At 40.9% G+C, this 20,408-nt stretch overlaps 1 protein-coding gene across 1 annotated transcript in view; it reads left to right on the top strand.

Annotated features, from left to right (window-relative positions):
• The window catches only part of klf7b (Kruppel like factor 7b), a 74,439-nt gene extending 54,744 nt beyond the window's left edge, over positions 1–19,695 (top strand). The window contains exons 3-4 of the mRNA XM_020633955.3: positions 4,846–4,969; positions 11,187–19,695. Coding sequence (XP_020489611.1) covers positions 4,846–4,969; positions 11,187–11,238 — 176 coding nt within the window. The 3' untranslated portion in view covers positions 11,239–19,695. The remainder of the gene's footprint in view (positions 1–4,845; positions 4,970–11,186) is intronic.
• The last annotated feature ends 713 nt before the right edge of the window (positions 19,696–20,408 follow it).

The following is a 20,408-nucleotide window of genomic DNA, read 5'->3' as shown; positions in this document are numbered from 1 at the left end:
CTAATTATGCAAATGTATGCATAACTCTTAACCCTCAAGGCCTTCTGTCTTTGTGACTTTCAGAGTAGACTTTCAGACCAAAACAAATACTGTCTTTGGACACACCTTCTTCATCCCTCAGCTCCCTCCTCCCCTCCTGTGTCCACATCTCACCGTCCCTCCCGTCTCGTTTCACAGGCTAGTGTCTGTGTGATGTGAAGACTCTGTGATCAATTTAAAGTGACAATATGCATCTAAAAGTTGATTTGGTAGTAATCTGTTTGTCATTTTACGCCATCAAAAATCTTACTTTCGTTTGTTCAGTTTTCTGGTTCTCTCTCTTTTTTTTGGAGGTGGCTGCATGTTTTGTTTTTTTATAAAAGGTTTTTAATTGTACTATGATTGCAACTGTGATGCTTCTGCACAACAAATGATTTCAGCAACAGATTTTGCTTTTCAATTTCCTCTATTTTGGGTTTGTGTTACTCTCAATCAAACCCAAGATTTTCCCAACCCTCCTGGCTCTGGTAAAAGCAGATGATAGGTTTTTTAGTTTAGCCAACAGTTCTGAATCAGTGGGTGGTTTAACTTGTGCAGAATCACGCCTATAAGATAAACTGGAAGAGCAGGATGTGGGTAGCTCTGCGGAGGTCTGGAACCTCTCAGTCAGGGACTTTTTTTTGGTTCTATTGTGTTTGTTGAATGTGCAAATTCAACATCCCAAGAAAACTGAAGCTCTTGTAAACACATCCTTTACTGCTGCAGCGAGAAACTTCTTCACCCAATGTAAAACACTTTAGATCAAATTCCTTCCATTTAGTTTTGGACTGGTGTGTGTTTGTGTTTGTCTCCTTAAGAAGATCGGTGTGTGCTGTGATGGCAGTGCAGGGGCTGCTGGGACATCTGGCTAACTGACTGTAAGCTGCTGTATTACTCCCCATTAGGAGTCATTAAAACCCCAATTATAGTTACCACCCCCTGGTTCACACACACTACCCACACACCAGGGGGTCGCAGTTTGGTTCATCACTTTTTATAAACAGTGAGCGCAGTCCAGAAAGGCTTGTGTGCTTATCTTTATTAATACTGTAAATGTTTGAAAATCTGATTTCAATAACAGTACATGTTTGAGCAGACTCTGAGAATGTCTCCCCCTTAATTAGTGAGCCTTAGACGAGGCTGCTTTATTGAAGCAGCGGGAATCCTCAGAAACAATGAAGGGTCAACTTGCTGCAAAGTAACAGCTTCCATCAAGACTCACCTATAGTCAAATGAAAATGTGCACAAATCTGCAAAATAACTCTGTACTGTTAAGAACGGGACTGGTAGAACTCCATCTACCAGAGTCAGGTCTGTAGAGCAGGTTTATTTTTCAGATTTATTCTGTTGATTGAAAAGTTGGTAGCTACTGCAGGCTCCTTAAGCAACTATTTTTGAACAAATTACCTTTGTGTGAATTTTTAACCACCCATGTCTCTAACACCCAGCGGTGGAAATGTACTGTAGGTGAAAGCACCAGAACACCTGTACAGTACAGAAAGCCAAAGGGAACTGGCATTCCCAATCAGTTTAAAAAAAAATCTACTATCTTGTATTGCGGGGATTCGATTGTAGTTGTTTTAGAGTGTTTCTGAGTCTGAGTAAACAGCCGAATAAAATACAAAAGAGTTGGAGGCAGAGGCTGCTGATGCTTGCACCAGTGCTTCTTGGTACATGTAGGCAGTGCTGGTAAAGCTTTGTAGCAGGAGGACTTAGTGTTCTGTCGATAAAGCACACAAAGAGGAATTTATTGCTTTAATTAACGTTATTTACTATCAATACGTATTGGAGACCACCTAAATCTTGACAAAGATTCCCTTAAACTGTCAAACAAAGGATACAGTAATCTTCCAGCTGTAAAAATCGTAGTAGTAAAATTTTAACTAACCATACATTGTTTTGGTGTCTAAACTGAGCAAACTGGACCCCCCGGACTGAGTTTTATTTTCTCTCTTCCCAACCCAGACTGTGAGTTATAGTGAAAATGAAATGAACCGCAGAAACTATGCTCAAACAGGCTCATAATAGTAAAGGAATTGGATTTCCTGTAAAAGACGGTGCAGAAGCAGCAGGGAGGGAATTCAATGGAAAATGACAAGTTTAGTCTGTCGAGAAAAAAAATAAAACAGAACAGAGACACAGAACTGCAGCTGTGCATGAGCAAAAAAAAAAAAAAATGTCTTTCAGTTTGATAAATAACTCAGAGATGGGTGTAAGTGCTTTGTGACCGTGTTAAAGATGGGGTAACATAATAGGATCCAATGTAGGTGTCGTGCCATGATGACATTTGAAATAGCCTTGAGCAGACTCAGGCCAATGATGAATTAATATGGCTACAAGAGGAAGATATTTGATCAATGTGTATTCAGAGAAAAGAACAACTTGTTTATGTTTTTCGTTTCATTTTTTATTCATTAAGGTTTTTTTACTTCATTGGAATTTTTATTTTCTTTTTTAAATCTGTATTAAGTTAGGTGAGTCAATGTTTGAACGCACCAATAAATATTCAGAGAAAGTCTGTGTGAGCAAGGCAGCAGAAGGGGGAAGGTGATGTTTATATTAAGTGATGACCATCCTGCAAGTAATAAAGCAGCTTCATACTCTTTACTTTCCACTCTTTTGTCGATCCTTTAAATAATTTCGATAACACTTAGCATTGATATGAAGGCAAGAACTGTCATTATGGCGTTTATCTCTCTGTGCTCGCCATTCGGGATATCTTGTAAACATTACGACTGCAACCGCTTTGCTCCCGTCCAGGAAACTACACACAGTGAGGGACATGTGTGAACAACAACTCTGGAAAATGTCAGTTTCTGGTTGTGCTGAAATTTTATTTTAAGAAACTCTCAGGAGTGCATGTGTGAAAACAGCTGCAGTGTCATTTGTATCCCTTCTTTTAGGGGACTGGGGGTCGTATGTTTTGATTATCTATTGATCACCATTCAAAGCTTAATCCGTTGGTTACCATTATTGCTTCTTTAAGAAGCCAAATTGATCTCCCAGTCTACCTGAAGACATGGCGAACCCAATAGTTTTCTAAATAAAGCTGATTCTGCAGTTTCTCAAAGCCATACTCACTGTCTTCTCTCTCTGGCTTCCTGCCTGTGACCTACAAATCAATCTCAGTGTGTCATCTTGAAGGATGTCCTATGTACATGTGTCTTGAGTAAAGAGGACAAGGTGAGAGGTTTCTCCCCCCAGAGGAGCAGCGAGCATGGATGCACAGTTGTATCCGTTGTAGATGTCTTTTTGTCCCCTGGGGTATACTAGAGGTTACATAATGAATTCATGATGTACTGTAAGTTGATACAAAACTTTACATTTTGATGATACTGCGGTTTTTAAAGAGATCGTAAAATATAGAGGTGCTTTAAAACAAATCTGGGTTAAATGCCTGTTGCCCGGATCCTCTGTTCTTGTATCTCTTCCTTGTATCTTCTGATTGCATCGCAGGTTTAAAGGACAGAAACAAGTAGTGTTTTCACACATGAACAAAACTCCTCAAAAATTCCAGAAATTACCAGCAACAAAGAAAGAGCTCGATGTGTGAACTCAAATGGACAAATTTTTCTCCCAACTTTAGCCCTACTTTTTTGTTCAAGCCACATGAAGTTGGGGTTGTCGATGTGAGAATAAAGAAGGAAATGTTCAGGACAATTCACAGAGAGCGAGCAGGTGATGATATATAACAGACCAGTACGCAAACTAAAGAAGCTACTTCGGTATCCTCTCTGCTCACCAGTATGTTCTGATCATTTCGTTAGTTCACTCTGTGAATTCGTAAAGTTAAAAGTAGTATTGAAATGAAGACAAAAACTGTCATCATAGTGCTGGACTCTGTTGTTGTGTTTGTCATCTTGGATTTTCCAAGCGTCTTCTTTGCGTCACACGTTTCCACTCCAGTCCGACCTGGAAACCTAACACTGTGAGCGACCTGTGTTAATAAGCAACTCAGGAAGATTTCAGGGCTTTCTTTCTTTTTTTAATTTTCAGGAGTACATGTGTGAAAACAGCTAAGGAAAGAAATATGAGAGAATGAGGCCTTTGTTTTAGGGTATCAGAAAAATGCTTGCTGTAAAGGTAGGATAAGTTCTACGGTTAAAAGAGAAACATATCAGTGTGGATGTAGCTTCAGACATCATCAAATCCCATTTGAAGACAGTCTGCTCCAACACACTACCCACACACACACACACACCCCAAGACAAAATACACACAAATACACACACACAGCTGGAAGGCTTTCTATCATGGAGAGATAACTACAGGCTGAGAACAATAGAGCATCTCTTCTCCCATCTGGTGAAGTGGGGGATGAAACTTCATTTACATTTCAGATCCCACCACCTCAGGGTGTGTGCGCGTGTGTGTGCACGTGTGTGTGTGTCCGTGCTTGTGTGTGTGTGTGTGTGGGTTGGTGATGGAGGGAACAAAACGAGATTCATTTCAGGGTGAATTTGGGATTATGAATTAACACGCCGCAGTGCTGAAAGACTTCATTTACAGCTAATTGAGTGTATTGGCTCATTGAAATGGCTGTTGTGTTAAAACTGGTCTGCGTGCCTGGGCCCCTGGGCTATATGTGTGTGTGTGTGACCGTGTGTGTGTGTGTGTGTGTTGGTGTGCTTGGGTTTAGAGAAAGCCAGGGGTGGTAACCTGTACATTAGCGAGCAGCTGTAGTTTAGACGTGTGAAATTAGATGTAGAAATTATAATAAAATGTGACATCTCCTCCTGTTTCCCTCTCTCTCTCTCTCTCTCTCTCTCTCTCTCTCTCTCTCTCTCTCTCTCTCTCTCTCTCTCTCTCTCTCTCTCTCTCTGGCAGGTGAGAAGCCCTATAAGTGCTCATGGGAGGGCTGCGAATGGCGTTTTGCCCGCAGTGATGAGTTGACACGACACTACCGCAAACACACCGGAGCGAAGCCATTCAAGTGCAACCACTGCGACAGGTAAACACACAAACACAAACACACACACACACACACACACACACACACACACACACAGGCACCGGCTGTATCTAAAAACAATGACAAACAATCAGTCTGTTTACATTTTAAGTATGTTGATGCATTTCGGCTTTCAAGGGCGAGTGTTTAACCCGTCTTTGTCAACAAGTCGAACTCCAAAAATATGTGAGTCACACAGAACAACAGAAAGGGTGTCAGGTCAAAAAGTGAAGCACATTTATGTCAATATTCAGGCACAATTAATGGTTATCATTGTGCATTTGTAATGTGATAAGTAACACTTGTTTTCTTCTTCTATGAAAAGTTACATACTGATACAGAAAGTGAATTATTGAAAGTTTAAGAGAATCCGTCATAATATTTATTTGTCAAAATTGGTTATTAATTATCTCGTGTTTACAGACTTTATGCTTAGCTAAGCAAAATACATCATAAAGCTACCTCTGAGTGTAAACCACAGAAAACCTCACAAGTCGTCACACTTCGACGCTCGATCGGTTGCCAGATGCATCAAATGTAACCATCTAAGTACAGTCATAGTACCTTTTCTGGTGACCTCTGACCTGTTACTTTGATCTGCTGTAGAAGTCTGGTGATGTTGCATGGAGAGCACAAAAGGGGCTTTGGTTTCAGGCAGTGGATGAGTCTGAATATAATTACTCCTTTATGGAGTAATGGAGGCTTGAAGCAACACAGCAGGTGTCTGTGGTATATAGTATAGACTGTATATAAACATGGACGAGGTCTCGGTGATGTCACTAACTGGTTTGAGAAGCAGACTTTTGAAGCCCATTGGTGGTGGTGGCAATATTGGAAATGCCATTTTAACCTAACTTGTGATCAATCTAGTCACTGGTTAGGAGGTGGAGTTGAGGCGGGGCTTAAGCCTCCTGGCAAACAGACAACGCGACACCTGTCAATCAACTCAGCCACACCCCTTTTCATATCTACTTATGCATAACTCTTAGCCTATATATAATCAAAACCAATATTTACATATATACAAAACCACCTCTTACAATTATTACAAATATAGAAATGTGCATTTTAATCTGTGACCTAATGGGGATTCCTTGGCTTTGAGGGCAGCCTATAGGACACTAGAGAAACTACAGTATTTGGTACTTCTGCATTAGCTTAACAACAGAGGTTGCCGCTTGAGTTATACCTAGATGTTATATTCTGAACAAGGAGCCACTAACCAGGCTGCGATAGTAAAAATGTGAGGTGTGAGAGCTTGTTTGGTATCAGAGCGAATATAAATGTTTCTATTAGCATGAATGTTTCTCTTTTTCGAATGAAGTGGGGAACTGAAATGTTTAAACTTAGTTTTTCCTCCCAAAAATGTTTATGCATCTAAAGCAGTAGGGAGTTTGCATCTAATTTAGCATGCATTGACATTGTATTAGTTTACACCCCATTTCACATCTCTTGCCATACATACAAGGAAATAAAATTCCGATATAAACACTTAGGAGTCAAAATGCAGTAAATGAGTCAGTTTGAAGTTCATATATTTGCTTCCTTCAGCATTTATGTGGAGCTCCTGCTTTTCTGTTGACTTGGTCAAAAATAAAAGATCAAAGTATAGCTTATGGTGTCAACTCTTTAATATAAAATGTTATGACCCAAATGAAATCTTTTTTTTTTTTTTTTTAACGTGGCCACAGGAACACGTGATATAAGTTATTTTGTTGAGAATGCAGGGAAGGTTCAGTATTTAGTCCAAAAAGGTTGTGCGTGCGTGCGTGCGTGCGTGCGTGCGTGCGTGCGTGCGTGCGTGCGTGCGTGCGTGCGTGCGTGCGTGCGTGCGTGCGTGCGTGCGTGCGTGCGTGCTTGAATGCTTACTCATGCCCCTGTGTTGGCAGTTAAATGGATTCTGGCTATTGGCAGACTGGTCACGACTAATTGAGTGGCACCAGATGCCAGCTCCACTTTAACATACACTCTCTCTGTATGTGTCTGTATGTGTGTGTGTCTGCACTACCTTTCTGTTGAACTACACACACACACACACACACACACACACACACACACACACACACACACACACACACACACACACACACAGACACACACCCACTTTCGCCCTAGAGACAGTGTAATTGGCTGTTGTGGATTCCCTCTAGTTGGGGTTTTAGACATAAAACCCTCCAGAAACCTGCTGGAAGCTTCTAATCCTGGCTGAGAGCGGGGACTGTATTAGCTCTTTTTTGGCACACACACACTCACGGCGCAGACACAATAAGAACACACACGTGTGTACAGAGCACAAAGACATTTAAATGCAAAGTCATATTGCCACACATGAGCATTTAAATGTGCAGACATAACAAACTTGGTTACACAATGACACAGACATAAGCCGTTTGAGACCCTGACTGATTCAAAGTCTGCAGTGTTGCAAGTGTAGAAGTTATTGTGTGTGTCTACTGCTGCTCTTTGTCTGCCTGTAAACTGTTGAATAACTGACATCTGAGCTCTTTGAGGAAAATCTACTTCTTTGACTCCAAAAGGAAACCAAAGAATTGCTCTAATATGTGCTGATATAAAATAAACATCACCTTCCACGAGGCATCTTTAGAAAGTAACATCCAATCTCAAAGTATTTCTTTAAAATATTGTGCAGATTTCTTATCAATTGCAACAACAAAGTTTTCTGAATATGCATCAGCACCAGCCTATGTTGGCCATATTTGTATAGAAACAAAGCTGAGGCTGATCGGAACTGTTGTATTTTGTGTGAGCCGCCACTCCTTACTGTCAATCTTCAGCACAATTTATTTCAGGCAAATTTGAGTTCTGTTCTTGGTTGAAATGTTAAAACCTGCTGCTGCATCCTGCCACGTAATCATGGCGATCAGACACAAGAGAAAGAGAGACAAGGAAATGAAACAGGAGCTGATTTCAACACTATCTGAGTTATGTGAATCATTAATCTATTTATTAGAAGACAGTCAGATCAGTGAAGAAAAGCCATATTCCTGACTATATTGGGCATATTGCTAACAATTTCTGGGTTTTAATCTGCTCTCTTTTGCTCTCATTTCAATAATGTGGGATGGGTGGCAGTAGTCTGTGATTTGCAGTCTGATACAATTTGAGGTTGTCTGCAGATCCCAAAATGGAAGAAAAAAAAGTCTCAAATTATGCATAATGTTGCAGGTTGTAACCGCTCCCAGTCTGGAAGCACCTTAATTTTCAGATTCTAGTGTTTCCCTTTTATGCCTTTTGATGCTCAAATAACAAGTTTGTCGGAAATCGGCTTAACACAACCAGGATGTCTTACAGTAACACACACAGACACACATCTGTGATGGGTGGAGCCCCCAAATATTACCATGAGAATGGCAGAAAGTGGCAGCCACGGAGAAGTTAACATTAGATAGAATGTTCAATCTGACACAATTTCTCCTGGGAGACACACACACACACACACGCACACACACACACACACACAGTCTGTCATTAATCCTGCCTAATCAAGCGAGGACCCCCTGATGTTTCCATGGAGCTGGAAGAAGGAGGAGTGATGAGGAAAAGGACAAAAAGAAGTGAGGAGGAGGAGTAGAGAGAGAGAGTTTAGAGGAGGAGAAGAGGAGGATGGGACGGACGGAGGAGAAGGGGGGCGGGTACCAGCTGGTCTGGCTGCTCCACACCCCAACAGTGACACAGTAACTGGCATGGCCATCTGTCCGGTCACACACGCACACACACTCACGCACACACACTCACACACACACACACATATTGGTGGAGGTGTACATTAGGTAACACATGGCCAGCGGAGGATTGAGGGCAAACACTGGAACAGAGACAACAGAGAGCAAAGTTCAACTGTTCACATTAATGCTGTGAAGTCTGAAAACTTTAACAAATGAAGACGCCAAAGTCAGCTCTGTCCACACTGTGTTTTATTCATTTTCTACAAACTCTTTGTCCACATTATAGATACTGTATGTTGTATTTTATCTTTATATTCCTGCTGACAGAAACTTGGTGTCTCATGCAGACATCAACTGGAAGCACTGAGGGGCACAGCAAAGCTTTGGTAACTAATGTAGTTACTTATTTAGTTAACGCAATCTAATAACAAAATCTATCTCAGGACACTATACAAAAAGAGTCGAGACCATACTTAAGAGACCCAAGATTTTTTATAGCATGAGTGGAATGGAAACATAAACAAGAAAAACTCCCTTCAAACCGGCAGAAACCATGAGCAGAGCCAGACTCATTGTTGTACATCCATCTGCTGTGACCGGACGGGATCAGAAAGTGAGATAGAGAAAGAAGCAATGAAATTGCAGTCGTCAACTATTTGGGAATGTGAATAGAGTGACATGTTATGGATGTTATTTCAATCACTATCAGATTCATATTTTATTGTTTATACACTTTTGTATTGACTTAAACCGTCAACCTATGGGGTGAAGTTGTCATAGCTAATATTCAACAGGTGTGTCAGATGATGTGCGATGACATAATTGTCAAGTAGCAGGGGCGTTTCCAGGAGCATGGGCCCCCCCTTAAAATCTAATTGGCCACCCCAAAATCCCTGACTATTATTGACTATTTGCCTTGCCAGAGGTGGGACTCAGTGTGTAGAAGTTTGCGATTTTTTTCATTTACTTTGGACATAAATCTTTATTTGAGTCCATGAAGAATTACGCCTTGACAATGCATGTGTTGCCCTTATCTTGTGTTACTTAAAAGTCAATGTAATTAGTGCAGACAGAAGGGGGAAATAAAGGCTCTTCATTTGTGTGTGTGCACACAAACTTCAGGCCATCCCTGGAAAAGTCAATGTCCCAGTTGGGCAACCCCAATTATCACGGGTTCATTTCTGCACATCGAGAGAATAAATCACAGTAGAAGCACCTGAGAGATATTTCTACGGTGTGACAAACTTTCCATTGTGCGTTTTTTGTTCACATTTGTCTGGATAGAACAACAGCCTGCCTAAATACACACACCATCACACATACACATCTAATAGGCTTGACTAATTAATAATGAATAAACCCTCTGGCAAAGTGAATATTTAATTTCCCATTTTATTCTCTCCCACGTTTTGCTTTTCCCCCTCTCATTTAGTCATATCATTTGTGATGCATTTTATTGTGAATGCTCAGCTTTAATGTCTTCACCATGCTGTAGTAAAATTAAAATCATGGTGACATTACGATTCCTTTTACATTTCACATGGGCAGCACCTGGTTTTATGTCTCTCACACACCAGGTGCAGTCACTGCAGAGTTAAATGGCCCGGCATCAGAGAGCACTGCCAGCCTGTCTGCATTAGTGTCTATGTTCATGATGCATATCTAATTAGTTTCTACAATAGTATTGTACCCGGAGCTCAAGGACTGACTGCAGAGCGGTGGAGGTCTGGCTGTGATTTATGATCGTGTTGGAGTCGTGTTTAGGAAATCACAGAGCCTGAATACATAGACTTTCATATGTTCATCTGGGGTCACTGGTGTGACACAATGAAGTACGACCAAAGACCGAAAATATCTGAAGTTTCTTGAATTATTAAATGTGTGTAGACTACTAAGAGATGAGCACGGCCTCTCTGCCAGTCTCTGTCTGTCTTTGTGTTTAAATAGTATTCTCTCTTTTAGATTGTCCAGGTGATATCTATCCACAAAAACATGACTGCATAAAAACATATCGTTCATGGCGGGCTTGAGAATATCAGGTTCTCCTCGAAATAACACAGATTCAGGGAGTATTTAATTGTTCCCTACAGTAGCAGTGGGACGCTTTCCTTCAAACACACAGAGGCAATGTTGAGTTCAGGGAGGGGCTGGAAAGTGTGGAGCATTTCCAGGAAATGCGCAATGCCAGTGGGAAATACAAAAGGCCTGAGATTATGGAGCGCTCCCAAGACATACACAGAGCCAGTGGGTGCTTCAGGAGGCCTGGAAGTTTGGCCCATGTATGACTAATACACAGAGCCATTGGCTGTGACTAGCCATATCCTCTAACATACAGCACATCGTTCCATTAGAACTTTGTTATTAATTGTTGTTCAAATTGTGTGTTTATCTTTTCCCCTGTCCTGTTCTTTCCGAGTTTAAATGAAAAATCAACCCTACATTATATCTCCTATTTCTTCACATATTTTTTACTGCGGTTTCAGGAGGTTTTATAAATATTAATGACACAGTTTCCCTATTTCTCTCTGCAGGTGTTTCTCCCGGTCTGACCACCTGGCCCTGCACATGAAGAGGCACATCTGAGGGCAGAAGGGAGAAGGAGTGGGAGAGGAGGAAGATGAAGATGAAGAGGAGGAGGAGAGAAAGGAGGAGAGAGGGATGGGCAGTCAAGCTACCAACCACCCGCCTCGTTCACCCCGTCCTTAAAGCAGTCGGCAAGCCATGACACCTGCAGGGCGGCCAATCCATCTGAGAGGACCGTAAAAAAAAAAAAAAAAAAAAACGAACGGACTGACGGCCCTCTCTCACCGCAGACAGGAGTCAGAGGAAAACGAGGAGTAGCTAGATTGTTGATTTTCTTTAAAATTACACACTCGCACACTTGCAATAGTAAACACTCAACACAGCCGTCTTTGAATGCATCATCCCGGTGAACCCCGGGCTGCTCTCATGCGGCTCTGGGGGCTTGGACACTGCCAAACCAACATATACTTAACTTGCTTGATGAAACATTACGCCGCCTTTTTTCTTTCTCTGTAGTCAGTGTGAGTCACTTTGGGTGAGGAGATAGTTCAGTGGGGAAACTTCAATATCCATATAATAGTCAGTTTGTTAGTGCTTAACCGGATTTTTAAATCAAATACTCAACTTTTTTCATTGTTTTTTCTCATACATGGAACTAAATAAACCATCATCTGCCGCAGTCAGCTTCAGTTACTTACGTGAAGAAAACAACAATGCCAAAATCTGCAGGAGAGAGACTGTACAGATTGACTTCTAGCAGAGCTGACTATCCTAACCCGTGTTGGACGCTGGGTGTTTCAGTGCACCTATGGGACCTCGGTTCAGTCAGCGGGTGCTCCTGCAGCTCTCAGGCTCTCCTCCAGTTAGTGTTTGCATCTCTCACCTTCACTGAGACGCCTGCCGCCTCCGCAGGCCATCTGACAGAAATGCGCAGCGACACTTTCTTCCCTTTTTTTCTACTTTGAGGACAATAATTCTTCTTATTGTTGTTGATACAAAGAATGACACTTTGTTCTTTTCTCTCTCTTGGAGAAAATGTCTTAAAACTCATTGAATTGTGTTTTTGAGGTGGGGGGAGGGGGGGGGGGGGGGACTAAAAAAAAAAATCTAAGATGACTTCAACAGAATGTGTGGGATGAGAAGGAGGACGTTGTTGGTCTTTTAATCCCCATGTGCACCGGCTGTACTTTTGCAGTCTGTAAGCAACCAGCGGATGAACAAGAAGAAGAAAAAAACAGAAACATACCGACTCTCAGAAAAGGGATTTGTAATTTTTCTTTTTGTTTGAGAAAAAATAAAAGCAAGGAGCAGAGAGGTCTTCATTTTTTTTGTGCTGCTCCTTCTGCCCTGCGATTCACTCCAGATGGAAAACAAAACCCTCGTATGACCCTCCGTGGTTTCGCACTCTGTCGGAGTCAGGCAGAGGACTTGCTTAAAAAACTCAAAACCTTTCTTCTTTTTTTTGTTCCTCGTTCTTTGTTTCTTTTTGTTGATTCTATGAAAACTCATCCTGGAGCGCTCTCACAGACTCTAAAATCTCATCCCCCTGGCATCACTGCAGGGCAAGAGCAGAGGCTGATGAGCCGCTTTTTGGTTATTCACGTGGGATTTAAGACACCAACGGACCTTTTGTGCGCCGTGCCCGGACAGACACGGTCACACGCACGGCCTGGTCAAACTTGCCTGTTTCGTATCCATTGACTGCACTGACTTTTTTTTCTTTTTTTCAATGTTATCTGTGCTTTTTTTTCTACAGCGAAAAAAGGAACACAAAGACAAAAAAATGATAAAAAGACTTGAAAAAAAATCCAACACAAAAAACAATCCTGTCTCGCTCTACACATTGTATACAGAACAAGCACACATACTCCGTCAACACACATGCACACACACACACACACACACACACACACACACGCACACACACACACAGACTTACACTGCAGTTTCTTTTTGCTTACGGCTCCTCTCGAGATAAGACTAATAAGATTTAGGAAATAATTATTAAACTAATGAACAGAGTTGGAAAACAAAACACTGCATGGCAGCCTTTAGTGCAAATACACACACACACACACATACACACCAGCTCATGTACGCACAGACACACATACACACACACACACACACTCTTCCTGGATTTATATGTTCTGCTCCCAGATCTTTTTTCACAGTAGGAATTTAGCAACTGTTGTTTAGTAGAGGAGTATCTTAGCTCTCGGCTGGAGGTAACAAACGATTCCAAATCCTTTGAAGTGAGAAATCAGCTTGTTCTCAGTTCCAACAATCACCCACATATCCTTCGCTACAGTTTCTGCCTCTCATTTAATCAGCGTTTTTTACTTCAGAGACTCTTAGCTGCAATCGGGGGTATAAGCCACTTTTATCAGACTTTCATCTCGAGTAAATAGAAATAAATCAACTCCGACAGGCCTTTTATCAAAACTTCATACAACTGCTGAAAACATATCGATAATCCAAAAAAGATGCTTTCATCCTGTCGATAATGTACAGAGAATTTGAATTTTCAAGGTCCCATCTGGTTCTATGAAAACATCGTGAATCAGCTTTTCAATTCCAAAAAAAACAGACAAATTTGACTTAAACAGACGTTTGGCTGTTGCACAAACTGTTGGTGGGATCACATCCTCGGAAAACTTTCCTACAATTGATGTCAACAGAACAGCAATCAACAAAAGACCAAATTTTTATATGAAGACGATTCAGAGAAACTGATTATCACACTTAAAGCTACCCTGCAAGATTTTGGCCCACCAGAACTGCAATTTTAGTTTTGAGTTTCCATATACATCCCAAAACTCATAATCAACATCTATTTACCCAGATCAACAGACCAACAGATGGAAGTAGTGATGCTCAAGAAATATGAAGTAGTGTACCAACAAAGGCAAGAAAGAAGGAGACTGCTAAGGAACCAACACATGAATAAATGCAGAATTAAGTACTTAAAAATAAATATGACTTTGTGAAGAAGGACGTAAAATGAACCTTTTCATTGAATGTAAAACTAGAAAATTTTATTTTTGTCAGAAATCTTTCAAAGTAAACATGGTGTTGTTTACAAGAAAACGTGCGAGGTAGCCTACCTTTCAAATCAGCTCCAACTGAGACATTTGGATTTGTTGCATTGTGACTTGCACTAAACTCTTTCCAAGTTGAAAATACTTCCCCTTGAAACCCAATGTGAAATATTCATTATTGTTGTACAATTTGTCTTTGCATTTTGTTCTTATCATCTGATTACTGCAGCATTGATGTAGGCAACTTTCCATGAAAGTCAGCACATTTTATTAAAAGAATAATCACTGATTTTGAATCCATGTCGCTGAAGACTAATGCATAACAATGGCTTCTATCGCTAACCTAAGGGTAATCACTTACCCTGGAATCTCTGATGTAAAAAATATCTCATGAGAGGTGAAAACTGGGGAGAGCAAATATCCACACCTGCTTCTTTTGCTCAATGGGTTGTAGAAAATCTAAACTCGCCTTGTGATCAGGGCATTACTGATACCGCCAACTCCAACACTTACACCGCTGCTCCATCCGCCCACCACCACCTTTATGCCCTGTAGCGCACGCTAACAGTCTAATACTCACTTCTGACTGGTACGACTGGGTAAGGGTTCACGGTTCCTGAAGCTGGCGGGGGTTTTCATATCCCAGCATGCCCAGTCATCGTGCCAGTCGGCCTTGCCAGCCTTCATTAGGTGAAACAGTGAAAACATTCCCCTTCAAGGGGGTTTTATGGTGCAGCTTCGAACAATCGATACCAAAAACCTCCAGCGTGGAACTGCCCTTCAGCCACGGGCAAAGTCTCCCGGGTCAGGAGAGATCAGCGGGAGACCGCCTCCATATGAGGCCTCTGTATCCAGCGGCAGCTTTCTCTACTAACTCTCTCTTTCTGCTAAATACAGCGTAAAGCAACCCACGTTTGGGATGAATCCAGTGTTTCACTTTTGATTTTACTTCATTGTTTGGTTTCTGTAACAAAAGCTGTATTGATGGTTGTTTTCTTCAGCTTGGATGATGCAAAAGTCATGCCAAAATGTTGAGACATGCAATGGGATGTAGAAGGAACCCCCCCTATACAGGACGTACAATCATAGAGGGACGGGGATCGTAGCACTTTTGTGAAGCTTTTGATGGCATGAATGTGCATATGTGTGTATGTTTGTGTGAGTGAGTGTGTGTGTGTGAGTGTGTGTGCGTGTGTGTGTGTGTGAGTGTGTGTGTGAGTGTGTGTGTGTGTGTGTCCACATTAGGCAAACTGTGAGGGAAGCAGTGATTCAGCAAGGTGGTTGATAACAGATTTTTAACTGCTGAACATGTGTGCAACCTTGTGGGAGAAATTTTGGTTTTTACTTCTGTTGGTGAAAAATGCTCTTAATCCAAGCGATGGCTGACAATGTGTTTATTCTTTTTTTGGTTAAACCCTTCATTCATCCATACATCCACTCACCTGTTCATCCGAATGCTGAGATCAGTATCAGTATTTGGCCTCTCGATTATCTGCGCGTAAATCATATCCTTAAAATACCATATTCAGCACAAACGTTGTTGTTAACAGTTTTTTCCTCAGTAAGAGGAAGTAGGACACATAATCAGCTGCTCATTTGCATTTTGTCCCCATGTGTCTCGTCGCTTTCCGTTAGCCGACTCATTTTCTGAGCTGCTAACCCCAAAAGAGAACCTAATTCACAGAAAACCGACGAATGCCGTGTTGTCTTGCAGTCGAGGGCAAACCTTTGCCTGCATGCTGACAAAAAATGGAAACTAATTTATGGTTGACATTGATCTGCTCCTTTGGAAAACCATGGTGAATGATAACCCTTTTGTACTGTCTTAAGAGAATGTGTAGCTTGCAGTACATTTCTGGATTTTAAGGAACAAGATATCGGACAATATGCGCAAAACTATAAATACAGAGGATTCAAGGAATTGTGCTGGATAGTATTCAATAAATTTGACTCATAGCTCTTCTTCTCCCCTTGAATTAAAATCCATCTTGACATCCAACAGATCTCAAAGTCACTTCAGATACCATAGCACATTTCGTCTCTTTGCCTGAAGAAGCAGGTTTCCTGTCACAGTGTTGCTCCGGGTCTCATGTCGTCTCTCAGGCTCCTCCAGGCCAGCTATAGCTGTCCCACAGCCCTGATTAGCATTAGCACTCCCGGGTCCTCTTCTCCAGTCGCAGTTCAGCTAATGAGATCGCTCTGGGTCACAGGGAAACTGAGTGGTCTGGAGCAAACCTTGAGATGGACGGATTCCAGCGCTTTGTACCCAGTGGACAGATTTGATGTAGACACAAGAGATCCTGTTCGCATAGAGAAATGCCAGGAGATAGTGAGATATATTAAAATAAACACTAAACTGTGATAAAAAAGATTTAAAGAAAACATTTTCCCACATGAATATCTAAATCATTACATCAGCCTTTGCATTTTATCTCATGGATTACAGATAAAATGAATGACCATTTATCCGCAAAGTCTCAACCGTCTCTATTCCTATAACGATAAAATACCATTTTTGTTTCCATCCATCCTCACCCCTTCTCTTCCTTTCTGTCCACAGCAGTTGTCCATGCACTATCAGCTGCAGGAATGCACACTTTACACATTTTGCCCAAAGATTTGCATATTTGCAAGTAAACTGCTGTGAATGTAGTAGATTTAGTGACGAGCTGAGAGGCAGAGATGCAGAAAACGAGTCTTGGATGGGAGGTAAAAGGGAAAAGGGTTAGTGTTTTCTCACCTGATCGGCCCATTAAATCTTAATTACCAGCGTGCTCGGACTTCATGCTCCATAACATTTTCAGTCCCTTGTCTACTGCTAGCTGGAGCCGAACTCATTGTTCACAAATGTAAAATAATATTCACATGGTCTTAGGTGTCTGGTGTTGTTGTGCTAGCAGGGTTAGCAGGAGTGAGGAAGTTTAGATTACGTCAGCTGCTTAGCACACTGCCAATAGCACCAGTGAATTTCATATCAAAGTGCAGTCAGAGTGGGTCTGGAGTCTTGGGAAATCGTTTACATTGGAAACCAATTTCAATTCACCAACTGTTCAAGAGTTTACCAATGTGTCATATGTGTAAAGTTCAGAAGAAATCCTAAAAGGAAATTTCTGTCCTTGGGAACTTACTGAAGGCAGGTTGGTCTGAATCTGGGATTGATACGTATTGATGCAAAAGCAAGCAGAGAGGCTTGGGATGGCCAAGCTTCATCTGAAAAGATGGATAAAGTCTACACACTTTCTGTAGGTTTGTCCAATAGAACACCAATATGTTGTTTTTTTTACCAACAGGTATAAACATTGGCCAATTATACGGACAAGTTATGCAGGTGCAGCCTAGAACATGGTCTCATTGTACCAAATTTCATGCATCCATTTAAACTTAAACATTCTTCTTTATAGTCTTGACACGTGTCACTCATTGGAGAACTTGTCAAGGTATCTGCAATTAACAACCATTTGACTTAGTAAATAGCCTGAAAGGGTTTCGAGTAAGAAGAAGAGCAAATTCAGACTCAAACCAACAAACCCATTTAAAAAAAAGTCTCTAAACATTGTCCTTGACTCCAGGCAGTTCTTCTAACATTGTCCTTTCAGGGACCAGGCTCCGGTTTCCACAGTTTCCAACATATTACTCAGAAGAAGGATTGTCAATTTAGGCAGCTTTTGTAAATAGTGTGAGATCTTTCATACAGATCTGTATTTGGCAACAGCACTGTCTCAGACATTTCAGCATATCTATAGATCGGCTTTAGTTCTCGCAAACATTGCGCTACATAATCATATTTAGCTATCACACTCTCCATGTGCACGCACTGCTAGCATAGTCTGTTGGAGCACTCTGTCAAATATCCACTTAACATGTGTCACTGATCCAGGATGCACTTTGCCACCAAGAACCATTTTGCTACACGTCCACATACAGACTAAAACCTCTGGTGAAATGCCTTTTACATCACCGTTATTCTGGGGAATAGGTTGTACTTTCAAACATTCAGTCAAACTGGGACTTGGTTGAATTTTCTTGGCGTCAGTAGCATCCTGAAGTGACTGTCTGTTTCTACTGTGTTTGTCCTTGCTTGAAGTGTCAGTATATAAGAGATTCACAGATCTTTGCCCCTGTCCTTGTGTCTGTACATTTCACCTCACTCCAACCGAAACCCTCTCCACCCAAACCTCGACCATCTGAGCCCCTTTGGGTTTAAACATGCTCAGAGTCCTCACATATCCAGCTGTTCTGTTCTGAGAGCTGTTCTCAAGCGCTATGCAGCTTTTGAGCTCCAAGCAGTTCTTCAGAAAGACTGTCATATCTTTTCCACTTTTCTATCCAAATGTCGTCAGTCAGAACAGTGAAAGGACGGACAACTCGTCCGTGTAGGTGCATCTCTGTCAGTTTATCTGCACAGCTAGACCCTGATGCTTGAGGGATTTGTATGGGTAACTTCAAGTTCAAGTACTTCTTAAGGGCAGTGGTTCCCCCCTCTGTATGTGCCAAACAAATTGGTCTCAGAAATGTTCTATTCATCTTACGTACAAGCTTTGTCAAATAGTACAACTTTATTGCTACCAATTTTTTTTACAATTTTGGTAAAGCAATGCCTTCACAATAAGTAACAAAAAAAAAGTTATTGTATTCCATATTGTTGATTATCATCATCAGAACTCTATTAGTGATTGGCTGTAAATTAGATTTGTTTTATTTCTTTCAATTGAGAACATTTAAATTTGGTTCTTCTTCCCAAACTTGGGTCTTATTTTCTTACTTTTGCCCATCGTTCCTAATAATTATGGCTGTTTCTAAACGGGGTTATAGTCAAAATGAGACCAAAGTTATAATGAACAACTGAGCATACTCTCAATTAGTAAGCATTAGCACCCATACAACAAAAATCTGATGAACAGACAGACATGACTTGGATGCCAATGTTCATGTCACATAATGAAATAAGTGACAAGTCCTTTATTGTCTTTAGAGAAAGCCCCTTTATATCATCCAGTCTGTATACGCATCTAACTCAAACTAAACCAACTTTATATTTCCTGGGGTGAGTTGACATGTAGAGAAAAGAGAAGACAGCAGATGTGTTTTTTTTCCATCACAACATCCCTCTCACCTGTCTCTCCGGGGCTCTGTTACTCTGATACCTTTCATTTCAACCTTCAATCCATAAACCTTCACTCCACACCCACCTTCCTCTCCGACATCACCTTCACATCTGTTGGGTTTTTTTACGTTTTACTTTCCTTTCTGTTGTTTTACTTACAATTTTTGCTGTACAAAGTGTTTAAAATATTATTTGTATTATATGATGTTAGTATGGTAATGTTCTTTATTAAGGAAGAAGAAAATTTATTTTTGTTACTGGTCTGTTTCATAATTCTTTTCTAAATTGGTATTGTAAGATATCTATGCAAGAACTGTTAAGTGGAGCATTTTTATTTAAGAATGTAATATGTGTAATAAATGGTAGAATCTGCTCATGGCTCTCTGATATTTTGTTCAATGACATGTAACTAAGACTAAACCTTATCAAAACCTCTCTTTCCCAATTCACAACACACTTTGAAATACTGCAGACCGGTTTGTGGGTTTCTTTCTCAATGCAATAAGGGACATACCTCTACTTGATGCAGAATCCTCCCTGACTGCACTTTCAGATATTTGAATTGAACTTGAAACTAAGTGAATGAAAATAATAAAAATTCTAGCTTTCTTTTTCTGGTGACAGCAATGTTTACCTTGCAGCTGTTGTCTAAATGTGCTCTAAAATACTGTTTGGAAGATAAAGAGAACCAATGTAAATGTTCTAATGTTGACAAATTCACATGGCTCTTTGTCTTGTGTACAGGAATTGAACATAGACTGTAAACTATTGTGGATGAAGCCTGAGCGATGTCCCCTATTTGTTACTGAAGGGGGGCTTTGAAAGCCTGTTGATGGCGGTCGCCATGCTGGAAATGTTGTCAGTCATGAGAGGACAGTCAGATCTAGAAAAACATCAAACCTTTTCTAACCTTTTTTTTTCCCAACCAGTTTTGTCTTAATGTACGGTGTCACAGGTTTAAGCACACATCCCCTAAAATGCTATTTCTATTGCTTATTCCCCCCTTGATTACACATCCTGTCCCCACTACTTAACTATGTCTTCTGTTTTTTATTGTGTTTTCAGTTAGTATAACTTTAGTCAAT

Source organism: Labrus bergylta, chromosome 13 (genome assembly GCF_963930695.1).
Source record: "Labrus bergylta chromosome 13, fLabBer1.1, whole genome shotgun sequence".
Taxonomy (NCBI): domain Eukaryota; kingdom Metazoa; phylum Chordata; class Actinopteri; order Labriformes; family Labridae; genus Labrus; species Labrus bergylta.
This window is presented reverse-complemented; position numbering and strand designations above follow the sequence as displayed.